The sequence below is a fragment of the Neomonachus schauinslandi genome, chromosome 10 (assembly GCF_002201575.2).
Source record: "Neomonachus schauinslandi chromosome 10, ASM220157v2, whole genome shotgun sequence".
Taxonomy (NCBI): Eukaryota; Metazoa; Chordata; class Mammalia; order Carnivora; family Phocidae; genus Neomonachus; species Neomonachus schauinslandi.
Window position 1 is genome coordinate 35,118,986 of NC_058412.1, and position 26,593 is coordinate 35,145,578.

Sequence of the window (26,593 nt, forward strand, 5' to 3'; positions counted from 1 at the left end):
CTGTACACACAACTTTTATTTGGATGTGGCTACTCGGTAAATATTGAACAGTAATCATCCCAGGCAATAAAATGAGGGATAAATCGTGGCTTTTCAAGATAACACGGTGGTCAGGAAGTGCGTGGTCAACAAGAATAAGCCAGAATTTTCTCGTTGGTGGCTCCCTGTACCCGCCCCCCACCCCCCAGGAGCAGCAAAAAAAAAAAATTGGTAACAAACTGTAAGCCCAGAATCAGCTAAGACTAGTCCCTTTCCGTAATAATTCATCCCATTTCAAAACCAGAGCAGACATGTGCAGCCGTGGGGCCGTGCCCTGCTCACCCGGGGCGGGAGGCCCGGTGCTCAGTCGGAAGACTGGGCTGGAACCCCTGCACAGATGAAGACAGGCCGGAGAGCGCAGCTTCCTTTTGAAAAATATGTACTTTGAAATCAAGCACCTTGATTATATGTTTCTGTGTGCATAACGCCGCCCTTTCCTTTGAGAATGGCCCCAAATCACGGATGCCTTTGCATGTCGGGGTGTGCGAGCCCTTCCCCCCATGAGGCCCCACACAGCTGGTGCCACTCAGGGGGGACGCAGGGGGTGTGGGTGCATGTGGAAGAGCACGGACCCTGGGACGGGGGTCCTTTCTGGCTTCCTGAGATGTCCCACGTCGTGGGACAGAAGCCCACAGAAGAATCCTTGCCTGGAACGTCCTGCCTCATTTCCTTGATGGTCTTTTCTGAGGGAAAAGGTGGCTTCTAGTCCTTAAGAAGCAGGTTTCTGGAGGCCTGGCACAAGCGTCCTGCAGCCTTGCGGTTTTCTGTCAGGCCCGCCTTGTGGAGAAGCAGGCCGCCCCCCCCCCCCCCCCCCGCCCAGTTCTTACTGCATAACAATTTTGTAGAGTCAGTCACTTATTTTCCCCACAAATCTACCCTCAAAGTTGCTTTTATGAAGATTTTCCTTGGATCCCAAAACTGGGGAGGAAAGGGAAGGGGGCAGTGGGAGGGGCGGGACAGTGTGGCTCGTCCCTGTCAGCTCCCCCGGGGGAGGGGAGAGAGGATTTGGACCACTGCTCAAAGCAAAGGCAGAACCATGCCTCAGGAACAAGGTCTGTGGGTCTTCTTCAGATCTGAAGGCATCGACAGCACCATTTCGATTTTAACAGAACAAGAATGAGTGTTCCCTTAAACCTGCTCTGGGGGAACCTGACTCCTGAGGCAGAATCCCCAAATAGACAGTGGCAGATCTGGGATTCTCACCTGTGAGGACTTTGGATGTCGGTTTTCCAGAAGAGTGAGGTGCCCTGTCGGAAGGGACAGTTACTTTCCCAGGCAAAAACCAAACCAACCAACCAAACAAGCAAAAGAACCGCCCCCCCCCCCAGCTTTTTCATGTTCGCCGTAATGAATTAAAAATGTCCAAACAGAGATGCCAGAGTGCGATTTCATCACTCAGTCTGAGAAGCTGGTCTGTCCAGCCTGTTGATGTTCTTGCTGATCTTCTGTTTGTCATCCACATGGTCAATGTTGAGAGCGACTTTCCGGAGCCCATCATCCAGGTGTTGCTGGGGCGCTTCTCCCCGCGGCCCGGCTCCCCGCCTCTTCAGTGGTAGTAGATGCTGAAGGCGTGGAGGATGTAGAGCAGGGCAGTGATGAAGGCGAAGAACTGGAAGGAGAGCAGAGACTCCTGCGTTAGCTATGGCCAGGGCCGACGGCCGCCCCCACCCCTTCCCTGCAGTCTGGGAGGCCGCGTGTCCTGACCCTGCTCCCCCTGCCTGCCCCATGCCCTGCCAGGCAGCCACCGCTGGCCCCCCTCTCCACCCTCCTTGATACCCGCCATCCCCGGGCACCCTCCTGGGTTCCCGCTCCAACTCTCCTGGGCACACATGTCCTCCTGAACCTGGGCAGAGAGCAGGCTCGCTCAGTCCCTGCCCCGGGTCCTGTCTCCCTCGCTGTCCCCTTGTCCCGGCCAGTCTGGACTCTGATGACTTCCCCCACATGTCCACCTGGTAGCCCAGGACCCCGCCTTGAGCGCCTGCTTGTCAGCTCCTCGTGAATGCTTCGGAGGCCCCTCCAGCTCTCAGTGGTCCAGACTGGACTCCTGAGCTTTCCTCTTTAGCCTCACCAGCTCAGGGGGCTCCAGGACCCCCATCTCATCCCGCTGCCTGACAGAAACCAGCCTGATGCCTCCCTCCCCCCAGCGCCTCGTCCACAGCCATCCCCAAACTCGTCTGCATGTACTGCCTGACCGTCCTTGGTGTGCTCACTTCTCCCTTGTCTCGGCCGCCGTCATCCTTCGCCAAGACCTCTCGTGGCCTCGACTTGCCCACTTCTGCTCACTCTCCCCCTCTATCTGTCCCAAGAGAAGGATGTGATTGCGCTGCTCCTGACATATGTTTGAAACGGTGTGAGGAGTCCCTGCTTCTCAGGATAGAGGCCATTGCCCTTGACAAGCCTCCCAGGCCTGGAGGACCATTCCAGCCTCACTTTGTCCCACTGTCCACTCACACCCTGTTCTCATTCATTCGTTCGTTCATTCGCTCATTCAACAAATATCTTCCAAGCGCCTGCTATACTTCAAAAGTGACAGTAGCCATAACAGCGAACAAAACATTCAAAAATCCCTATCCTCACGGTGCTTACATCCTAGCGGCAGAAGCAGAAAGTAAGCAAGATAAACGAGGGGAGGCTCAGGTTCGCTGGGGACAAGCGCCCAGGAGAAAAGGCGCCAGAGAGAACACGGGCCTGCTGGGGAGGGGGATGGGCAAGCCTCCCCGAGAAGGAGGCCGGGGCTTTGCCTCCTGGGGCAGGGCTGTCCCGGCCAGGGAGAGGTGCGAGCAGGTGTCGAGTGTTCAGGCGCGGCTGGAGGAGGCCTGGAGGAGGCCGGCGAGGTACAGTAGGCGTACGAGTGAGCAAGGCTGAGGTGGGAAAAGCAGAAAATGAGAGACAACACCTGAACCTGGGCTTGGTACCCTTTGAGCTTGCACACGGCTATTTACACGTGCATGTGCACACACACAGACACACACACACACAGACCCAGATACACACACATACAGCACAGACACACAGACACAGACACACAGACAGACACAGACACACGCACACACACCTCCTCCTGTCCCCCGAGGCCCCACCAGCCTGAGGCTCGGGGTCCTCTGTCCGCAGGAGACAGAAGGGAGCCCCCGCGATGTGCCCCCCACCCGCGGCTCCGTGTGCTGTCCGGCGCTCACCGAGGCTGCCGTGTTGATGTAGTAGTTCTTCAGGTCCTGCGTCTCAGAAACGATGGTGGCGTGTGCCTGCAGGACGGCAGCACTCATGTACAGGATGCCTGTGGTGCCGTGGTACAGACTGTCCTGGAAAGGCAGAGGGAGGCCACAGCGGCGTCATGCGGCCACGTAAGCAGGTGAACACCTTCCCCGCGGCCTGCACAGCCGGGCGGGGTGGCCCAAAGAGGCCAGCCTGCTCCCGGCCTCCTGCTTTTTCCTTCTGCAGTGTTTCTGGTGAACTATCAATGCAGTGAACAATAGTGGATTAATAAATGCCAACAGTGATATCGATACGAGCCAGCATTTGGCTGAGTGCTCACTCGTGCCAAGCCTTTCTCACGCACCTCACGTAACTTGTCAACTATAGGGTCGGCACTACTTAACGTTAGTGCCCTTTTGAAGAAATAGAAGCTCAAGGTTAAGGTCAGTGAATAAATAGCCAAGTCAGGATTTGGAGCCAGGCCAGATCAACTCCGAGCCTGTGCCCTTAACCATTAGCATTGTGAAGACCTGCTATGCGCCGGCCACTGCCCTGCAGTATATGCACGCTGCCTCATTTCATCCCCACAGCTAATGTCATGAGGCTGCGGCTGTTGTTAGCACCCCCGATGTGCAGGCGATGGGACTGGGCCTAACCTAACAGGTGGTGGAGTTGGCAGACCCAGGCTTATCGGACTCTAGACTCCAGTGGTCGAACCTCTGTGCTAAATGCTCAGCAGTGTGCTTTCTTCAACTCAAGAATGTCAGACAGTCATTAAAAAGAGTTATCAATTCTGGAAGGAATGTCATCATTGGCATTTTGCAACCCCTAATGAGATATTCAGTTCAGGGAAAACTCATTAGGGGATGAAAAAAGTATTAGGGAAAAAGTTGATGGGGGTAAGCCTGTCATGATGGAAGAGGGGCCACCAGTCACCATGTGTGATGTGACCAGAAACCACTTAATGAAATGCTGTTGCCACAAAGGTTCACCCATCTTCAATTCAGGGACTTGGAGGAGCCAGTCACATCACACCAGGAAGAAGCAAACAGACAAACCCCAAACGTCGGACCTTCTGTAGGACAGCTGGCCTGCCTTCTTCAACCAGTCACTGGCAAGAAGAGCCATTCTAGGGTAAAGGTACCCAAGAACCATAACTACCAAGGGCAACGCGTGGCCCCTGTGAAGATCCCCATCAAACAGGCCAATGGTAAAAAGACATTTCAGGTGTAACCGGGTAAATCTGAATATGGCCTGGGTCTTAGATGATACCGAGGAATGATTGTTAATAACTTTCTATAAGCGTGATGATGTAAGAAAGTGTGCATATTTTTTTGGAGGCATACTGAAGTGTGTAGAATGGAATGATATGATGTTTTGGGGTTGCTTTAAAATTCTTTAGGAAAAAAGGCTGCAGCAAGTGTGGTAAAATGTTAATAGTACAGGAATCTCAGTTTTGGTTACTTGAGGGTCCATAATATGATGTTCCCTACTTTTGTATATGTTCTTAATTGTTCAGTACAGAAACATTTTAAATGGTTATCAAGATGATGTGACATGAAAACAATTTTTTTTTTTTTAAGATTTTATCTATTTATTTGAGAGAGAAAGAGCACAAGACGGGGGAGAGGGAGAAGGAGAAGCAGACTCCCCGCTGAGCAGGGAGCCCGATGCGGGACTCGATCCAGGGACTCCAGGATCATGACCTGAGCCGAAGGCAGTTGCTTAACCAACTGAGCCACTCAGGCGCCCGACATGAAAACAATTTAATGACATAATGTTAATGAAAGAATTGATATCCAAAATTATTGGTTCAGCGTGATTATATATACACTTTACATAAAAATTGCGAGGAATAGAGGAATCACTGTGGGACTGGGGTGATTTCCCCCCGTACTATCATTTCCTTCGATGCTGCTCCAACGATTTAACCATAAATAAAATTTAAAGGGAAATGAGTCAAGATGTGCTTGATATCGAATATGTATATTCCTAACAAGGAAGACAGTGGAGGAATACAATGAAACATTTACTGTGGAGTGCTTTCCTTCTGGCTTACTAGTAAACACATTAAGATCAAAAGTCTTGGTTCTGTAGTGGCCCAGCCCTGACAAGTCCTCTGGTCCCTGGTCTCTGGTTCTCCCTCCCCGCCCAGAAGGCCCCTTGTCCTCACAACACCCAGGACGAACATCAGGAGGAGCCCAAGGGCCTGGGTCACTCCCTCTGGTTCTTACCAGGACTCTCCAGGACTCGTATCTTTTGTAAAATCCAAACAGGTAAGACAATAGGAACATCAGGGAGATGAGAAACGAGGTGAGCGAGACATACATCACCCATCCTTGCAGCAACGGGTTTGCTACCTGGGTGGCAGCTACCAGGATCCACACCCAGCACCCAAATATCTGTAAGAAGAAACCATAAAAGAAGAGCCTTGTGTAGGGCATACTTCGCTTCACAGGGTGTCTGTCTTCTCTTCTGTCTGGATAAAAGCTCTTCAGGTGAAGTTAGGTGGGAATCAAGAGGGGAAGGAAGGCTGGCCCTGGGGGAAGAGTAGATTTTTTTTTTTAGAAAATTCAGGTGGTTAACACAGAGCTCGCTGATGGAAGGACTTGGGTAATTTGGCCTGTGGATTGTGTCTTCTTGGCCCAAACGATGTTAGCATATACAGTTTTTAAAACATTTCTGAATAAGTTGCCAACATTTAAAACAGGATATTTCATATGAAAAATTCAGATTTAAGACATTTCTTGAGAAATCCATAGTTCTAGCCACAGTGAACACATTGCCAGGCCAGAGTAGGCTGAAATGAGCTGTGAGTGTTTCTTTAAAAAGGACCTCGCGTCCTCAGTGGACCACCTCCCTTTTACCCCCAACCCCACACCGCTGTGTGGCATGTTTTCTGTTGTTCACTTTCACTGTGGAATATTATTTCCTTTCCCTGGCTCCCTTTACCCACTCACAGTGCCTGCCTGGCCCTGTGGGCATTTGGTTTGGGCCCCTGGGTTATAGTATTTGACACCCTGTGGTCAGGTACCAGTTGGGCGATACCATTCCAGTTTAATCACCTCTCAGCCCTGTCCTGCCTTTTATTATCCCCTTGGTGGAGAAACCGAACCTTCTCCTCGTCCTCTCTGGGCTCTGCATTTGTTTGCTTACCCATGCTGGTCAGCCCAGGGAAAGAACTAAATGTCCACCAGAAAGCATGTTTAGTTAGAGGCCTGAGGGAGAGGGTCAACATGAGCACCAAGTGGTTTTGTTGTTGTTGGTTTGTCTCAGACTAGCTAGGCTCCTCTCCTTCCTGGGTTCTCCTTAGGATGTCCTTGTGAGCCTCCTTGGTTCTCTCTCTCCTCATTCCTGTTAAATCTGTGCTTCTAAGCACCCTATAGGCTGGCGATCTCAGGCCTTCAGTCCCACACATCCACTTGCCCACATGGATGTCTCTATTCGGATGTTCCCCTGCAGGGGCCAACCCTGCACTTGCAGGACCTCGGGAGTGAATGCCTTATTAAATTTTGCACCCTGAGCACCTCATTTGCGCCACCCCAGTCCTGGCTTTGTCCCTCAAGCTCCTTAAATCCAACAGATACAAAATCTGAACTCACTGCCACTCCCCAATTCCCTCAGAACCTATTCTCCTCAGCACCTTCTGAGAATGACCCTTCTGAGGGAGAGAGTGATGGGATTGGGAATGAGTATACTGAGACCTTCAAAGATAGTGGTAATGTTCTATTTCTTACACTGCCTAGTGGGTAATTTGTTCTTTTATAAAGCAATAAAATCATTTTGAAAAAAAAAAAAAGAATGTGTTAGACTATGAGACAACTGGAGATTTGGTGTCATGGGGAGAGGGAGCCGTCCTTGGTGTGGAGGAATCACACTACCAGATTTTAAAACTTTCTGTAAAGTTATGGTAATCAAAAGAGTTGTCAATGCAGGTGGCTCACACTTCTGCCCGTCTCAGGAGATAGCTCCTCCCCTTCCCTAGTTCTGTCACCTCCACATAAATTTTAGAAGCAGACTGTCAATATCTACAATATCCATCTGTTAGGATTTTGTGTTAAATCTATAGATCAGTTTGGGGGAGAACTGACATCTTTACTATGGTATGAACATGGTATGCTTCTCCAATAATTGAGATGTTCTTTGGTTTCTTTTATCAATATTTTGTTCTTTTTAGCATACAGATACTATACACACTTCCTGTATTTATCCCTAAGTATTTTATTTTGGGGAGCTATTGTAAATAGTATTGCTTTTTACAAATTTCATTTCCCAGTTTTTCAATGCCAATAGACAGAAACATGATCGATTGTTTTGTGTGTTAACGTTGTATCCGGCAACTTGCTAAACTCACTTAAGGGGTTTTTGTTTTGGTTTTGGTTTTGGTTGTCGTTTGGTATGCTCCTTGGGATTTTCTATGTATCTCATCAGATTTTAATTTTTTATGATTACAGATAAGATTGAGCTTACTTTTATGTCTTTCATCTTCTGTAAAATTTTAAATTGTTTTATTTGTTACAAATTTCTTGTGGGTTTGCCTTTTTCTTATTGATTCAGAGTAATTCTTTCTTTTATTTTTATTAAAAAAATTTTTTTAAAGATTTTATTTATTTATTTGAGAGAGAGAATGAGATAGAGACAGAGAGCATGAGAGGGGGGAGGGTCAGAAGGAGAAGCAGACTCCCCGCTGAGCAGGAAGCCCGATGTGGGGCTCGATCCCGGGACTCCAGGATCATGACCTGAGCCGAAGGCAGTCACCTAACCAACTGAGCCACCCAGGCGTTCCCCCAGAGTAATTCTTTCTAATAGTGTGGATCTCATTGACTGTTATAATTATTGCAAATATATTCCTCCAGGATGTGTCTCACATGTTGTATGATGCCTTTTGATGAAATGAGTTCTTAATTTTAATGTAATTGAATACGTTCATCTTTTCCCTTACAGACTACGCTTTTTTGATGGAGTTTAAGAAATCTTTCCCTACCTTGAGTCATGAAGATATTCTTGCATCTCAGATACTCCTTCTGGGATCACTTTCTTTCTTCCTGCGGTACAATCATTAGTAATTTCTTTAGGAAAGGTCGGTTGGTAGTATTCAGTTTGATTTGTCAGAAAACGTTATTTTTCCCCTGACAATTGTTTCCTCTCAGCACTTCTAAGATATTTTCCCACTGTGTTCTACAACTTTCTATATTATTCCATTATATTCCAGCTGCCATTTTTGCTGCTGAGAGGGCAGCTCTTCGTTGCACAGCAGCTCTTCTGGAGGAATCTGCCTTTGGTATCTGGCTGCTTTGGGAGTCTTCTCTCTGCCTTTGGTGTTCTGCAGTTTGTGCAATAGTTATACAATGTGTTGAAGTGTGGGTGTCTTTGTATTAATTTTGCTTGGTATTAATTTCATATTCAATATCTGATCATTCCATTTTCTCAGTCTTGGTGCTTGCTTCTGCAGTTTTGAATGACTGTGGAGGTAGCTCATTTCTGAATGATGCTGTTAGAGAACTTCTGGCCTAAGCAAGTCCACATAACTTCTGTCTAGCTCAGCTGAAAGATATGCAACGTTCAGTTCTGATTTTCATAACATATCCCTGGCTTTATGGGACTAGCAGTTCTCATCTTAAAAATAAACAACACGTAGACATAGGTATTGCCTGTGAGGCTTCCACTGCTGTTGTTCTGGAGAGGAAAAGCACGTTTGAATTTATAGAGACTTCATAGGCTCTTAAGAAGAAAAAAGGAACAGGAGGTGAGGAGCCAAAATAGACTAAGAGGGTGACCACAAAGCTCTTACTGGGCTGGACAACACCTCCAGAAGCTTGGCCTTCACTTAAAGCACCAGCTCTGGGGGCACATTTCCCCAGATCTTTTTTATTTTTTATTTTTTTAGAGCAAGAGAGAGAGAGCATGAGCTGGGGCCAGGGGGCAGGGACAGAGAGAGAGGGAGAGAGAGAATCTTAAGCAGGCTCCACACCAGTGCGGAACCTGATACGGGACTCAATCTCACGACCCTGAGATCATGACTTGAGCTGAAATTAAGAGCGGATGCTTAACCACCCAGGCGCCCCCACATTTCCCCAGACCTGAATAATCAGTGTGCACATAAATTTCGGAAATCTTAGGTTGGGCCTGGGACTGCCGGTGAGTTGGCCAGCTTGTCCTGAAGAGAGGTTGTTGAGGGACAGAAGCCACCGTCCCCTCAGAACTGGGCTCTTGCATGTCGAGCTCAGTGACAGGGGCTGCTGGTGCTTTCGGGCACCTGCCAAGCATCCTCCCTACCAACACCTGGGACATGCATAAAAATGCTGGCGCCCTGTCAACACCCAAACAATGCTAGCTCTTAGTGGGAATGGTATTTGGGATTTAGGGGCTGCACCAGAACTTGTAAAATTTTAGACTCACATTAGACCTCTGAGGGCAGAGAATGCTCTGTGCCGTTCACTGCTATATTCCCTGTGCCTAGCACAGGGCCTAAAACAAAGTGGGTGGGGATGGAGTCAAAGAACATTCTTTAGAGTGAATCAGTGAGGACACTACCACCACCTCACATTCACCAGGTGCTAAAATGCCTTCGCTCAGATGGCCTCATTTAGTCCCTACGGCAAGTCTAACTCCTTGCATGTCCTTTTTTTTTTTTTTTTAAGATTTTATTTATTTGACAGAGAGAGACACAGTGAGAGACGGAACACAAGCAGGGGGAGTGGGAGAGGGAGAAGCAGGCTTCCCGCCGAGCAGGGAGGCTGATGTGGGGCTTGATCCCAGGACGCTGGGATCATGACCTGAGCTGAAGGCAGACGCCCAACGACTGAGCCACCCAGGTGCCCCTCCCTTGTGCTTTCTGAGACCAGAGAGCTGCCACTTGATTCCTGCCCCTGATTATTGCCAGTTCACCTCTGCTAGACCTGGGGGTGTGTGCCAGGGTGCCTCAGGGCCACTGTGCCTGTCAGTGCCTGCAAAGGGGTCCGCCCCTGCCCTCCTCCTACCTTCAGAGGCTGCGCTGGGCAGACATTGCCGAATGCACACTATTTACATGTCAGGGCTAAATTCTCACCACAGTGTGTGAGATGATGCCGTACTGGAGGGGCCTGAGCCTGAGGTCACACAGGGCGTGGGGTAGGACAGCTCTGGATCTCTTCTCACAACAGAGTTCGCCCCCGAGGGCAGGGGCCTCTGAGCATTTGGGTATCTACTCAAATTGCATGAGAATCTTCTGAAATGGCTTTAGTGTTGCATAATCAACGTGACACAGAGGAATGTTATTTTTTTATTTCCACACCCTCTACCTTCTGGACAGAAGGAGGGACCAGGGCCAAGGACAAACTCCAGGTAAATTTAAACCCAGTATTTGTTATCTCATTTCTGCCCCAAGAAATCTAGGTTGGATTCTTTATGGGTAAGGCAGTTTCAAGTAGTTGTCTTTATTTATTTATTTTTTTAACTTATATTTAGCTTTCCAAATTTTCTTGGCAGGCTAAACTGCTCTCTTATTTTAACCTTCAGTTTGTATTTCCCAAGAGCAGGAGATATATTTAGATGCTTGGGGCTGGCCCTCAACCTGGAAGAGTATTTGATTATAGTAAGATATTGGGATGGAGCAGATTCCAAGTACAGGTTTGCTCAGAATCTGTTTCTTACGAACAAACACAGATTAGTCGTCTATACATCTTCCAAAGACCGACCCGAAATTTGAAGAGTTCTCTTAAAGTAGAATGGAGCGTAACCTTAAGTTTGGCCACTGATTTTTCCTGGGAGCATGGCGAATAGCTCCCTCGGGTGTAGAGAGCTGGTTAAAGCACAAGAATATAGGAGGGAGCCACAGCACCCAGCTCGTACTCTGGGAGAAATGCTGATTCCAGGGCCGGGGCAGAGAAGTTGGGCCCGAGCATCTTATCACACCAGACAGTGAGAAAACTTTCAAAGGCACCCGGGGTTAGGTCAGGAGGATTCAGAAGGCTCTTGCTGACCAAAGATGGAACAATTTGAGCTTCAAACGAGGGTAACAGCCGTGGATTGAAATCTATCACCTAAGTTGGAATCCATGAGTTGAAAGTGATACTTTAAGAAAAGCCCTGTTGGGGTCACTTTGGGGGGGGGGGGTTGCTTATTATTTTGGAAGGCAGCTGTGCTCATCATTATACCATCAGTGCTTATTAATTTGAAAACTGCTTACCAAGGAAAAGAATCAACAAAAAATATGGTGTAAGGGAAAGGAGACTCTAAAATACATGGATACCCGAGGCTTCGGCTCAGAGCTGTGCTCTGAGTCCTGTTACTCCTGGGCTCTTTGAGAAATCCCCAAGGTCTGGATCCTGCCCCAGAGAAGCCTGAGCCGGTGAGAGAGGTTGCGTTGTTCAAGGTTCCCCAGAGGGTGCAGTTTGGACTGAGAACCCCTGGAGCCTGTCTCTCTGTTTCCCGTCCCCTCCTCCCGCTGGTGTGGCTGGGCGTGCAGCACCATTCCCCTCTCCGGGTTCCAATTCTAGGTTGGCCTGCTGGGCGGGGTACTTGACTCATCGGTACCTCCATGTCCTGGTCCATCAAACAGAGGAGCTGGGGATGCCTCTTTCATCTGGTTCTTGTAAGAACTAGCTAAGTCCTCCCGGCACACAGCGAGTCCAAGGAAACCACTGTTGGCCGTGTTAGCCATTACCATTCGGAACGGCACAGAAGACGGGAGAGAATGTTCCCTGAGAAAGACCCAGAGGAGGGAATGTCCAAGGCCAGGCTTCCTGAGGGAAGGGAAGTTCACATCTGGGAGAGCTGGGAGACCAATCAGCTGGGTGAGTGAGAGAACATTCAGGGGGCACAGATCCTTTGGAGGAGTTGATGAAAGTTTTGGTCACCTAGAAAGATGTACCTATGTACATGCATGATTTTTGTCCACAAATCTGGGGACTCACAGACCCTCAAAGTCCCCCTACAGCTCCCAGGTTGAAATCTACTGCCATCTCCAGGTTAAGCAACAGTGCCGTCAACTGCTGTATTATTTTGACAATATCAATCAAAACATTAAATACACATATTGTTTGATCCAGTAATTTCACTTTTTGGAATCTGTCCTATAAATAACACACAGGAACAAAATGATGAATGTACGAGGTTGTTTACTGGAGCCTTGCCGGTTACAGAAAAGATAAGATACCTCCTAAAGGTTCATCCAGAGAGGACCAGTCAAAGCAATTATATCTGCACAATGGAACACTCAGCAGCCTTCAAAAAGAATGAAAAAAACCTTTGTATACCAAATAGAACAAGCTCAAGAACGGTATAAGGCACACACCAGCGTGCCCAGTGTGCTATGCTTTATGTAGAAAAAGGCGAAAATGTGTGTTTGTGTGTGTGTATGTGTGTGTGTGCATTTGTTTACAGACGCACAGAATATTTCTGGAATGAGACCCAATAAACCAATCATGCCCCAGGCTCCCAGGAGAACTGCCTGACAGGGTTTTGAATGTTTAAACTAATCCGAAAAAAACCCCAATATTTATATTTACAAAGAAAAAAGAAGATGCTGTGCTGGATGATGGAGGCTGGCTTCAAAGGTCAGGACTTTTGAATGGGAGAGACAGGAGAACCACCGCTTCTTTGGGGAGGATGAATCTGTCCACCCAGATAAGAGCAGCTGGGAGCTGAGGCCTCCAATGCACAGGGCTGGTGAACGTCATGCCCTGAGAGGTTCTAGAGAAAGGCGCTGCCCTGGAGATGACCCCATGTGAAAGGCGAAGGAGCGTCAAAAGGATACGAGGTCTCAGATGTGCACAGCCCGGGCTCCCGGCCAAGCTGGGGCAGTGTGGGCTCGGGCGGGGCAGGTCAGGGACTGCGAGCCAGGGAAGAGCACCAGGACGATACCCCGGCGGCAGGTTTTCCTGCATAGCTGGGCAGTATCTCAGCAATGGCGGGGCTCCCCACCAGTGCTGCCTTCCTCTTTTTGCCACCTGTCTTCATTTTCGGAGAGTGTTGCCTCTCCTTCCCTTCCCTGGAACTTGGGGGACGCAGGCGCTACCACAAAGCCTCAGAAACGTCAGGCTGGGAGGGAGAGGCCCAAATCAGCACAGTGAGGCCCAGGAGGTCAGCGGTGCCAAGCGATGTTCTGGCCTTGCCCACAGCGGGACCCAGGACTCCCTGGAGACTCCCTCAGGATGAAGTAATCCGTAGTGCCTCACATTCAGGAACCCTTGGCCCATGAGGTGTAAGTGCAGGGTCTCTTGGCCATCGTATACCCTCTTGTAGAAAATTGTATAAAATACGCAGAACAAAATTTACCATCTTAACCATTTTTAAGCGTACAGGTCGGTGGCCTTAAGTGCATTCCCAGCGTTGTGCAGCCATCGCTGCCATTCGTGTCCAGATTGCTTTCCATCTTGCAAAACTGAAAACTCTGTGCCCATCACACACTAACTCACCATGTCTCCCCTCCCCGCAGTCCCTGTCCTATTTATTTATTTATTTACTGATTTTTTATTATTTAGGTTTTTTTTAAGTAGGCTCCACACCCAGGGTGGAGCCCAAAGTAGAGCTCAGTCTCACAACCCTGAGATCAAGACCTGAGCTGAGATCAAGAGTCGGATGCTTCACCGACTGAGCCACCCAGGCGCCCCCCGTCCCAATCTTTTTTCTCTGTGAATTTGATCGCTCTAAGTACATCATGTGAGTGGAACCGTATAGGATTTGTCTTTTTGAGACTGGCTCATTTCACTGAACATAATGTCCTCAAGGGTCATCCATGTTGCGGTCTGTGTCAGACTTCCCTTCCTTTTTAAAGACTGAATAAGGTTCCGTTACGTGAATATACCACATATATATTTTGCTTATCCATTCATCCATTGACGGAAGCTTGGGCTGCTTCCACTTTTTGGCTACTGTGAATAGCGCTGCTATGAACATGGAGGTACAGCTCTCTGTTTGATGCACATCCTTTAAAAGGGAGAGATAAGATGAAACCCATCCTGGGACTGTGCTTTGGACCCCATAATTCTGGTGCAAAATACTCCTTCAAACAGATACACCCCCGAGTCTGTGCCACTGTGGCTGGAGCGGATGTCCCTTGGGAGTGTGACGTTCTCAACTCAAAATGCCTCAGCTCCACAGTGATTTTAATGACTCAAACCAAAACCGCACGGTGGGAGGTAGAGAGAGCTGCTACTATTTTTCAACCGGAAGATTTTAAATTGGTTGTAAAAATAATTGTCACAGTAAAGGAATTTTTTGTTATGTTCCCTTCCCTCCCAAGCCTAGTGCTAATGCATACATATTTTCTATAAAGGTATAAAGCATGATGAACATACATTTTGTATTCTACTTTTAATATTTTGTATTTTGTTCCATGGCTTCATAATAAAATTGAATCTTGTTACTCAAGGTAGTTCTATAGAGTTGGCCTGAACACTGAGTCCGTGAACACCGAACCATTGCTCCCAGGGTAAATAGGAGTTAGGTTCCTGCAAATCTCTGGCCACAATATTTTCATCAACTGATCAACACATACCTTTATTTTAGGTGTGTTTCTGTCTAAAGACACCTCATGTAATAGATAGCGTTGATTCACTAACCCTGAACTCTTGGCCAGCAGCACTATATACGTATCGAACACATGTTGTCTCTGAAAGGCCAATCACAGCCTTCCCGAGCTGAAACACTAGACCGAACTTCAGCACTAACTTAGGGGCTATTTTGAGCAGCAACATCACCAACAAAAAGCACAAAAATACAAAAGACGTGGCACCAAACAAACTTTGAAAAGGACACTTGTTTGCAGTGCGAGAGCTGAAACAAGAAAGGAGAGTATCAGCTTGTTCAGCCTCAGGTGGGAACATGCACATCAGACAACCCGACCTTTTTGCTGCTCTGCACACAGAAGTGCTGTGAGTATTGATTTGCGGGTTGCAAATAAATTTTAGTGAATAGGTAAATTTGCAAATACAGCATCGTGAGTAATGAGGATTGACTGTACTTTTTTTTTTAGAGAGAGAGAGAGCACGAGTCGGGGCGGAGGGGCAAAGGGAGAGAGAATCTCAAGCAGACTCTCCACTGAGCACAGAACCCAACTCAGGGCTCGATCCCAGGACCCCAAGATCACAACCTGAGCTGAAATCAAGAGTCAAACGCTTAACTGACTGAGCCACCCAGGCGCCCCAAGGATTGATTGTACTTTCAAAGCCATATAATTACATTCCACCAAGTCAATATACATCATTTACCCCATTAGGGCCCTGTGCAAGTATGTTGGCTGTCTCCAGCTTTCCCCAACATAGATAATGCCCCAGTAAATAATGGTGCAGAGATGGTTGTCTCCATCTAAATTGTTTCCTTAAATTCCCCAACTGGGCTTACTGGTAGGAGGTGTGGGCAGGAAAGGGATGTAGCTGGTGACTTTCCAACATTAGCTAGGTTCGTCGCATGCCCTGGCTGGGACACTTTGTGACTGCATCCAGCCCTTCCAGGGGGAGGCCTTTGGGGGACCCCCGAGAAGGGGTTCCTTCTGCCTAAGGAGACCCAGATGAGATAGTCCCCGTTCTCGCTCCGGCCATTGCTGTGTCTGGTATTAGGCCTGGAGCTATGAAATGGAAGAGGAGGGAGGCAGAGAGCAAAAGCCTGGGCCCTGGGGACACAGCTATGCCGCTGAAGGCAGAGCTGGTGGGTCCCAACTTCCTAGCACGCGACATAGTCTGCCTCCAGTCCGTTAAGCCAGTTGGAACCGGCGACTGCCCTTGTCACAGCACTGCTGAGGACCAGCTGGGACCCGGGACCTCACCCCCTCTTCAAACACCTTGCTGGCTCCCGGTGGGCCTCAGACTAAACTCGGGCCGCGGCCCAGCAAGCCCAGCCTGCCTCTCCCTCCCTACTCTGGGCCAGTCTCCCTGAGCCTCCGTCCCAGCGCCCCTAGGCCTGGGGCTTCCCAACGTGGGCTGAGACTCATTCGTGCGTGGTGAAATCCACTTAGTTCGTTACCCACAGCATTAAAAGATTAAGTGGACTAGATTAGCAAACAGGAGTACATTGCCCATGGGAAAGGGAAACAGTGTCCTGAATCTGTTGTTTCATTACACACACACACACCCGTGTGTACCGGGTTGCCATGAAAATCTCTCTCTTCTGGGGGCCACAGTTGGTGTGTAGAGACCTTTGCTTCAGGACGCCTTCCTTCCTCTAGCCAAGGGCCTCTGCCTGAGCCGGTGTGGGCCCCTGTCCACACGTCCTTTCCTCCACGGCACTGTCCCCAGGGGGAGCCCACAGCATGGCTGCGGCTGCAGGAGCCTGTCGGGGACCTGGGGGCCACACCGGGGCCTGCGCGGGCAGCGGGAGCCTGGGAGAGGAAAGGAGCAGAAACGCTGCCGACAGGACAGGGGAGGGGCCCTGGGGTGTCCCATATCTGCAGGAGTGGAACTCAGTGTGGAGGAGCCAGGGCCCTCCCAGCTGGGTGGTGCTGGCCTCCTCCAGGGCACCTCGGGGAGCCAGGCGCTCCTGGGCACCTCGACCGGCTGCGGGCCTCCGTGTGGGCAGCTCGGAGACCCCAGCGCCCACACGGCTGCTGTCTACGGCCCACGAGGCGGCTCCCGTGCCTGAGTCTGCGGCCTGGCAGCCTGTGAAGCTTCTGAACAAGAATCCTTCCCTCCTTCGTACAGGGGAGGAAAGCTGTTCTGAGAGGCCAAGTGACCTACCCAAAGTTACCCATGGGAGCGGGCCAGGCCTGGATCGGACTCCCGTACCCGCATACATCTACCATTGTATGGGAGTTCAATGCTCCATAATTTCAGCTAGGACACTTCCAAACACTGAGTCACTACATCCTGATTCAGAGTGAGAATTTTCTCTGTGGCTTTAAGGTTAGCAGGAAATTGTGGCCCAGGCCCCCTGGCCTCCGGTGAGGGCCCCTGTCTTATCCGGTCCACTCCAGGAACAATAGTGCAGGCCAGAGCTCCATCCACCACTGCTCCTGGCAGAATGAGTCGTATAAGGAGCCCTTGGTACCCACAAGTGCTCTTGGGACGGGACTGGCCATGGGCCAGGGAAAGTCTGGGCCTACCTTGGGGTGAATGCTTGGGAGGGGCAGGATGCCACAGCCCAGGAGGGGCTGGTGAGTCAGCTGGGCCTCCTTTGCCTTCCTCCCCTCCCTCCGGGCTTCCTCCCCCAGGACCGCGCCCACCCATTCAGGCCTTGGTAACCCCACTGACCCAGCTTTTTATTGACTGAGCAGTATGGATTTACAGAAAGTACGATAATAAAAACATTCCTATCCATCCAAAGTCTAAAGAGCTTTTCCTTCTTGTCTCTTAAAACAAAACAAAACAAAACAAAACTAAGAATTTTTAGGGCAAAAATTCTTCTACCCTTTTTTTTTTTAACTTGTGCACTGTAGACAAGTTAGAAAGTAGAGATAAAAGATGAAAAAGCAGATAAATGCATCCCATTCCCCAGTCCTCATGGTGGCCTGGTGGACAGGCTCCCTCCCACCCTGGTCTCTTTCTCTTTGGCTTCCACTATGGTTATTAATCTCATGTCCTTTCACATGTTCCCAGAAAGTCGCTAGATGAGCCCAGGAGTTGGGCTCAGGGGAGGTTCCCCCACCTCCTCCTTCCCTTAGGGACCAATGGCATGACCAATGGCCATGATCCTGTTCTTCGTCAGGCACTGAGGACCCAAGGACATCGCCATTCATTTACTCTAGTCCTCACTGACACCTGCTCAGCTCCCCCCCCCCACACCTGTCTATGACCAGACCTTTGAGGGCAGGACCCAGACCAGGATCACCTCCTCCAGGAAGCCATTTTTGACTGCCAAGCCCCCAGTGCACCGCTGGGTGACCTCCCTCATGGTTATTGTCTCTCTCCACTGCCTCTTCCCCAGGCCCCAAGCTCCGGGATGGACACTGCCCTGTGGTTTTTGTGTCCCCAGTGTAGGGCACGGAGCCTGGCACAAAGTAGGTGCTCTGTACATGCTGCTGACTTAAGGAGGAGGCAGGAGGCGGGCTGCTGGACCCTCCCCTCCCTGGCCGCTCAGTCTCTTCTGCCTGGGCCTGATTCCCTGGTGGGTGGCACTAGCTGACACCTTCAGGGCTTGCCACTGTGACCCAACCACAGACTGGCACTGCTGCCAGGATCCAGGACAGAATGGGGACAAACACCCATTTGTTTCATCCCCACCCATTTCCTGCTCCATTACCTCCCAGAGGATTTCCTGGGAGGTTTTTCTACCGCTCTGCCTTCTCCCCCAGCATGTAGGAAGGACTAGACAAACGTGCTATCAGAGAGGATGATGTTCAACTAGACACACCACCCCCTCCCACATCCATCCAGCATCCCCTGGGCAGAGAGAGGGTGCAGCTGGGCATGGTGGCAGGGGTGGGCTAGGAGCAGCTTGGAGGCAGAAAAGCAAAGCTCGGAGAATCCCACCACGGGGAGGAGCTGAGGCGGGCTCCCTCAACATAGGTCAGAAGACTCTGGGGTCCTGAACCTATGACATCTGGCCCCACTCTCCGACACACCTGGGACCTTCTAGGTATTAGTTTGAGGCAGGAGGGTGGGGACTGTGCCTCAAGAAGCTGTGGAACCTGGGTATAGGGCCAGGCCCTGTGTGAGCCCTGAGCGGACATCTACTCTGGCTGAGACAGGGAAGATCTGACCAAATGGTGACATCTGAGGGGCAGGGCTGGCTCGCAAGGATGGGAGGATGCAAGGGAGGGGCCGGGAGAGACGAGAGGGGTAAAGGCCAGGGAACCTGGGTGGGGCTCCTCCACCCCTCCCTACTCTGGCCTGCTTCCTGCAGCTTGCCAAGCTGGACAACACTCCAGAAACTTCTCCTGCCTCCCACAGATCTGCCTTGCCTCAGGGGAAAGTTCTCTAGGCAAAAGCACCTGGAAGGGCGCTGGCAGCAGATGGGGCACTTCTTACCAGTGAGACTGCTTATCTGGGGCTCCCTGCATTCCAGCAGGTCAGAATGTGCCAGGCCCCTCCCTGCTGCCCAGGGAGGACCTGGGTTATTTCCTTCGGAGCACCTGTTGGTTAAGTGAAATCCTCCTGGTGGGCTGACCTCCCAGCAGCAGCTGGGTGCCTGCCTTCTCGGAACTGAGAGAGGCCACCGGTTCAGAGAAAGCTGCGCTTGGTTTGGCCAGATGGTCAGGCGAAGGGAAGGACCAGAAGTCCAGACTCAGGCAGAGGGGAGCGTGCAGATGGGGACTGTGCCAGGTAGTTGCCAGGGTCTTGCAGCTCCAGCCCACCCTTCTTTGGTCTGCTCCGTGACAGGGGCCGGAGCTCTGTAAGCCACAATGCCCAGCTCCCTTAGAAGCTGGATTTCTGCTAGGATCTGGCAATGGGGTGGGGGGGGAGCTGGAATGGGAAGAGAGCGGTGGGGGCTTCCTGTTGGCTGGGCCACTCCAGCAGCAGCAGAACTTGGCTCCAGCCCCAAGGGCCTGTCTCCCCCCGCTGCTGTGCCCACTGCCTCAGAGCACCCTTCCTCAGGGGCCAGAGACGCAGCAGGCCGGTCTTCCTGTGGAGGCCCGAGCGCTGGCCGCCCTCCCCAGACCCCAGCCACTTCGTGTGCTTCCCCTCTGGCCGCTTCAGCATCTCCTTTTCAGCTCGGTGGGCTTCCCAACAGCGGCAGAAACAATTCCCCTTATTGCATCCCCTCCCGAGACCTGACAGCACTCTGAAGGCGCAGCTCCATCCGCCGCTCTCCTGGGCTAGTCTCCCCCTGCCCCCTGAGGCGTCACTCTCCAGAAGGCAGGGCTGGTGTCTGCCTTCGCCGTCTTTACAGCCCCGTGCTTGGCACAGAGTAGGTGCTCAGGAAGTACTTGCTGAGGGAATACATAGGATTAAAGCACGGCTGCCTCGCAGCCGGATTTCTTCCATCTGTTTTCCTCCTGGTCAGAGGAAGTGCTCGTCTGAACAAGCACACATCTAATCCCTCAATCCAAACTCTTCAAGAAGGCCAAGACCCCGCCTTGAGTAAGCTTATCCTGACAACTCCCGAGCTCCCGGAGCCTTCGGCAGTTGGGGCGTGCGCCCTGGCTTTTCACTCTTTCCTATCTTGGGATGTTCTCCACATGCTCAGGCACCGCTCCTTTTAAGACAGGGTTCCTGATTTACCTTATCCCCCTTCTTAAGACCTTCTCACTCTTGTGGCCCCTGAGAGCAGAGCACGGGGCTAGAGCCGTGAACACCTATTGGTTCACAGTTGGAAGTTGCTCACAGGAGACCCACACCTCTAAGAAGAGGTCCAGACGACCAACAACAATAAAATACACGGGCTCACATTTCTAGAGTGGTTGCGATGTGCTGTCGTCTCCTGGGAATGTCCTTGTTGAACCCCCAGAGCTGTCTTATGAGATCTTTACTGTTACTCTCTCCACTGCTGAGGCTCGGAGTGGTTAAGGAATCTGCCCAAGTTCTCACAGGGATGACACAGCACAGTCAGGTTCTTGACCCTGTACCGACTGATTCTATGTTACTGAACCTGAGCACACTGGGGGCCTTGGGAGTAAGGGTGGGACTGGTGGAGGGAGGCCAAAGTGGGTCCAGGCAATGTAGGGAGGTTGACATCGACTGCTTCGCACATTGCCCCTCCCATCCTCCCCTCCCAGGGCCTTGCTCCTCCCCCGCCCCTCGCTCTGCAATCTTCCTTCCCTGTCCCCTGTTCTCCCTTCCAGGGGACATCCTGGGGCATGAGGGTGGGAATCAGTGGTACCCTGGGCATGGAGATCACGAGCTCCCCTGTCCTGCAGGAGCAGGGTGGGGGGAAGCTGCATGGTGGTGAGGTGGGGGGTGAAGGGAGGGACAGAAGCAACAAAGATGAAGTAAAACGGGTAAACTGAATTAACTTTTGGGTAAACATTCCCCCACGATCCCGAGATCATGACCTGAGCCAAAATCAAGAGTCAGACACTTAACCGACTGAGCCGCCCGGGTGCCCCTCAGACAGGCTTTTACATATAAACAGAGTAATAGAAGAAGCAGGCTGAAAATAAGGTGAAGCTGGGGATTTAAGTAAAATATAAAGGTCAGCTTCCCCAGCTGAAAGATTCTGGAATGAGCTTCTAGGGGAATCAGAGTATTTCCCTCTGGCCACCGTGCAAGAGAGTTAAGAAGCTGAGAACATCAAACACCAGAGTGTCTGAATTGTTTCACCTTTTAACTGGCTGACTCTAGAAATCTTCTTAGCTGTTACTTTTTAATTAAACATTGAATCAAGTTCACTAATAAAGAGATTAAAGTCAAAAGACATCTTGGACTCTGTTTCATAGCGCACTTCCCAGGTCACAGTCGCCTCGGTCAGCTCTCAGCATCGTTGATGAGTCAACTCACACCACGTAGGCCTTCACCATCCCCTAGCCACCTGCACGCTGTGTGCTCTGGAGAGCTGGCCTGGGGGTGGGGGGCGGGGTGTGTGGTGCTGTGAGTCACCTGGTCCCCAGCCCCGCCCCGCACTAGCACCAGCAGGCTCTCACACTCTCCGAATGAAAGACGGTCGGAAGGGCGCCTGGGTGGCTCAGTTGGTTAAGCGACTGCCTTCGGCTCAGGTCATGATCCTGGAGTCCCGGGATCGAGTCCCGCATCGGGCTCCCTGCTGGGCAGGGAGTCTGCTTCTCCCTCTGACCCTCCCCCCTCTCATGTGCTCTCTCTCAAATAAATAAATAAAATCTTTAAAACAAACAAACAAACAAAAACGTGAGCATACACTTACTAAACAACCCAACAATCACACTCGGGCATTCTCCCAGAGGGGTGAAAACAATACCCACACTGAAGCCTGTATGTGAACGTTCATACAGCTTTATTTAGAAGAGCTAAAAACTCCAAGCAATTACGGTGTGTCTCAGTGGGTCAATGGTGAAACGAGCCATGGTACAGCCATGCCGTGGAACACTGCGCAGCAATCACAGGAACTACAGACACACACACAGCTCGGGTGGACGTCAAGGGCGTTATGCTGCGTGCAAGGGGCCAATCTCAAAAGGCCACATGCTCTATGACTCTATTTATTTATATAACTTTTTTAAAAAAGATGTACTTATTTATTTTAGAGAGAGAGAGAGAGAGCGAGCAGGAGCAGGGGGAGGGGCAGAGGGAGCGGGAGAGAGAATCTCAAGCAGACTCTGAATTGAGCACGGAGCCCGACGCGGGGCTCGATCTCACCACCCTGAGATCATGACTTGATCCGAAACCAAGAGTCAGACGCTTGACCGACTGAGCCACCCAGGCACCCCTGTTTATATAACTTGAAATAACAAAATTATAGAGATGAAATTAGTGGCTTCCAGGGGTGCTGGAGGGGATGAGGGAAGACTGGGTGGGGGTTGGGTGACTGTAAAAAGGAAGCAGGTGGAAGATCTCTGTGGTGCCAGAACGGTTTTCTTGATTGTGGTGGTGACATGAATCTACAGGTGTGAGAAGATGACACAGAAGATGACATACTTGACCAACGTCGCTTACTCGGTTTTGATGGGACTAGCATTATGAAATCACTGGGGGAAGCTGGGGGAAGGCTATGGGAGACCTCTCTGAGCTATATTTGCAACTGCCTACGAATCTTTACCGCAAATAAACGTTTTAAAATGTGCGTTTTAATGTTAAAGAGTCTAAAATAAAGCAACCTAGGCAAAGATCTGTATGAGCAGGCTCCAGGGGCAGAGTTGGTAGGGAACGCTTGATTCTATAGTCTGTGCCAGGAACACTCACTTAAGGAAAAGATGGTGCCAAACAGCATGCACAGAATAACCCCATTAAATACATACATATGTGTGTGTATATATGCATACGCATAGGGATTATATTTATTATTATCCATACATATGGATCATATTTATTTCTATATTTTCTAAGTATTCCACAATGAATAAGGATCACTTGTGAATTAAAACTGAAGTTGTAGGGGCGCCTGGGTGGTGCAGTCGGTTAAGCATCCCACTCTAGATTTCGGCTCAGGTCGTGATCTTGGGGTCCTGAAATCGAGCCCCACATCAGGCTCCCCGCTCAGCGTGGGGTCTGCTTGAGATTCTCTCTCCCTCTCTCTCTGTCCCTCCCACTCATGCTCTCTCTTTCTCAAATAAAATAAATAAATCTTTTTTAAAAAAACCCTAAAATTGTAAATAAGGAAACATCAGACAAGGCTGAATGAAAGGACATTTACAAAATAACTTATCGCTATTCTTCAGAAGTATGAAGACAGACTGAAGGAGACAGAGGAGGTAAGACACCCAAATGCAATGCCAAATCCTGGACAGGAACCTGGACCAGAAAAATGACATGAGTGGGGAAATCACAATTTGAATGAAGTTTATTAGAACAGTTGATCAATGAAAGTATCCGTGCTAATTTCCTGATTTTTATAGTTGTATTACGTAAGATGTGGACTTTAAGGGAAGCCGAGTAAAGAGTGTATGGGAACGCTCTGTCCTATTCACACAGCTTTGCTATAAATCTAAAATTACATCAAAAGAAAAATAAATGAGTACAATTGAGCCAATGACAACATCCCACCCCCTAGAGATACTTAAGGCCCCAGCCGAAGCCTACAGGAGCCCAGCCTCGTGGGGCTGGATGCATGTGATGGCCCCTATCACGACAAAGTACCCCCAGGGGGTTTCCTGGCTCTGTAAGCCCCTTCCCTCCAGCCTCCTGCCTGCTGGGCTCTCCTGGACTCCAGGCCTTCCCTGTTCTTGGCCCCCAGCCTGAAAATCCATCCTGTTCTTTGAGGTCCAGCACCAAAATCGGCGCCTCCGTGGTAGGTCTGGACCCCTCCCTGACTTGACAAGGTCAGACCGTCTCTCCTTGCTGATGCCACAGCCCAGGACAGTCACCGCCTCAAGCATAGTCTGACTTTGGAGGAGTCCTCGGGAATGTGTCTTCAGCAGACAGGGCACCCTCTACCAGGGGCTTGCAACATTGACATAAAGCATGTGCTCAGTACAGAGTGGTGGCAAGAATCACAATCCTGGCAATTCATGTGGTTGTTCTGAGGTGAGGGACACGCCCCGGTCCGGGCACAGAGAACTTGCAGGAGCACTAAGATGTCATCAGCCTGGCAGGATGCCCATACTTATGTTCCCTCCCCCTCCGCCCCCACGGGGCAGGCCTGGCAGAAACCTGCCTCTTGGGTGGGGTTTCAGCTGGAGCCGCCCAAATGCTGGGCCCACCCTGCCTGGCTTCCCTTTCTTGGTGCCATCAATGGGTGCGCTTTAACCAGTTTGCCACAGGGTCACTTGCTCAGGCCCAGCCTTCAGGCAAATGATGAGAGAGGGCCAGTCAGGTCCGATTGAAAGCTAGAACCACCTTCCCCTCCCTGGCCCGGGGTCAGCACTGCCAAATTCAGAGCTGTTAAGAAAGTGTTACCCACAAGCTAGATATTTCAGGACGTGTTCAAAACACGAAATAAACTCCTTTGCCCTGAATGGTTCACCAGATTTCAGTGTCCCCATGAGTAGAAAGGGGATGGTGGCAGCTGGCTCAGATGGGCACTGCGTCTACAGGGCTCTGCAGACTGCAACATGTGAGCCACCCCCAGCCCCTGGCAGGGGTTCGAGCCGCAATCCAGCTGCAGGGCATCTCAGAGAGTGTAACGCAGTGATAGGTCCCCATGTGCAACCGGGGCGGCTCACACAACTGTTTTATGGCAGATGTTGTCACAAGCTACCTCTTGCACAGAGTCTACAAGTCAAAGTTCAAAGTCAGCTGTCACGACAGTTAATACTGGAAGACCTCCTCTCAGAAGGAAAGACAGAGTGTCCCCCCCCCAACAGTTTTGGACTTTAGAAAAGCAGAAACAAGCAAGTAGTTGGAGAAAAGAAACCATATAAAAGTCCATTTCTAGCATCTTCCTGAGGACCCAGGATATTTTAGCAGCAACCCCCCACCACCCTTCACCGCCCGTCCGATCACCAGGTGGCCTGCCTGTCACCCACGGTGGGTGGGTTTGTTTTGGAAGGAGGAAACCCACCCATACTGCAGAAGTTGGGAGGAGTAGCACAGGGAGGGATTAGGGACCAACCCGGCTGAGTCGGAGCGGTGGGGGAGATGGGAGACCCACAGCAGCTCTGGCCCCTGTCCCCCCCCCCCCCCCAGGAGTGCCGGCTTCTCCTGGGCCCTCCCCTTCTGCAGGTGACCCACGCGGCAGCACTCACCAGCTCGGGCAAGAAGAAGGCGTAGGGGATGGTGAAGAACAGCACGACCCCCAGGGGCACTTCGGGTGGGGCATAGCTGGTGGCAGGCGGCCGGTCCGGGGAGGCCATCTCTAGCCCAATGCCTGGTGCCCTTGGCTCCGCAGCGGCTCGCCCGCGCCAGCCCAGTCAAATATCACCTCCTGCCTGACACACCCATCGGACGTCGCCTGGGAGGGAAAAAAAACGTTCTAGCCAAGCAGGTCCTTCCACTGCCCCAGCCAAAAGACTACCCAGTGAAATGCGAATGCAGATTCAGCTTTGCATCAGATGGGCCTCGGCTCCCTGGGGCAGAGCCACTGGGCACACTGAGGCACGGAGGGCGGAGACTCTCTTCCTACACTTTCCCTCCTCAGGAATTTTGAATCCGGGAGCATATTAACTCCAGGGGATGCCAGCTACAACCACCACCCCTCGTGTGGCCAGAGTCTAGGCGAAGGCCAATTGTTCTGACCAGGACTGTTTATTAAGGGCCTACTATGAGCTAAACAATCTGCAGGCTCCCCACAGCCATGCTCACGGCTCTTTCATCTCTTTCCCAAGTGAGGAGACTGAGAATCTGTTAGGTTAAGCTAAGGTCACAGAGCTGGTCACGAACGATGTTGGGTCTTCTATCCGTCCGCCCCTGCTGCCTGGGTCCCTCCTTCTCCACTCCTGGGGACCACCCTCCGTCTCAGAGGGGGAGAAGCCGTCCTCACTTCCAGCTCCTGTCCCCAGGCAATTGGCATTTCCTTCTCTCCTTGCATCCCCTTCACCACCCTCCTCCCTTCTCTGCTCACATAGCCGGTGGAGGAGTTCTCCCTCTCTAGAAGTCGGCCCCATCAGGCACCTGAGAAGGGCTCAGTTGGCTGGGTGCAGCCCCCAGTTTGAGCCTTCCTCCTTCCCTGCCACAGCCCTCAGCGAGTGTCGCCAGGCGCTGGGCTTGGGGCCAGGCAGTTCCTTCCTGCCTCCCGCCCACCCACTGGCTGATCAGGGGGGCTGTGACCCAGTGGTCAAGCAACTCCTCTCACTCTAAAGATAGGTCCTGGAGACTTGAGTCCTTTTTCTTCTCTACCTTAGAGTCAACCATGTGCAGAAAGGCCTGGAACCCCAGGGTCTGCTCAGGGTGCTTGGGGTTGGGGTCCTTTCTCCTTGCCCTCAATGGTCAACCTCAGCCCCATGGTCAACCTTGGGGAGCTGCTCCCTGGTGAGGAGGGGATGTGGGAAGGATTGCCTTGTGTG

At 51.0% G+C, this 26,593-nt stretch overlaps 1 protein-coding gene across 1 annotated transcript; it reads right to left on the reverse strand.

Annotated features, from left to right (window-relative positions):
- Nucleotides 1-26,266, reverse strand: MALL (mal, T cell differentiation protein like). Its single transcript, XM_021697658.2, has 5 exons — nucleotides 26,202-26,266; nucleotides 25,337-25,542; nucleotides 5,466-5,633; nucleotides 3,216-3,338; nucleotides 1-1,648 (listed from the first exon to the last, which is right to left on the reverse strand). The coding sequence occupies exons 2-5, from the start codon at nucleotides 25,442-25,444 to the stop codon at nucleotides 1,586-1,588; spliced, it is 462 nt and encodes a 153-aa protein (XP_021553333.1). The 5' UTR covers nucleotides 25,445-25,542; nucleotides 26,202-26,266; the 3' UTR covers nucleotides 1-1,585.
- Between the last annotated feature and the right edge of the window lie 327 nt (nucleotides 26,267-26,593).

Bases quoted from the DNA above. Each gene is read 5' to 3' on its own strand.
- MALL (XM_021697658.2), bottom strand. From the start codon at position 25,444: ATGGCCTCCCCGGACCGGCCGCCTGCCACCAGCTATGCCCCACCCGAA. The intron at 5,634-25,336 runs GTGAGTGCTGCC...TTCTTCTTACAG, and splicing joins CCTTCTTCTTGCCCGAGCTG to ATATTTGGGTGCTGGGTGTG. The intron at 3,339-5,465 runs GTAAGAACCAGA...CTGCCTTTCCAG, and splicing joins ACGAGTCCTGGAGAGTCCTG to GACAGTCTGTACCACGGCAC.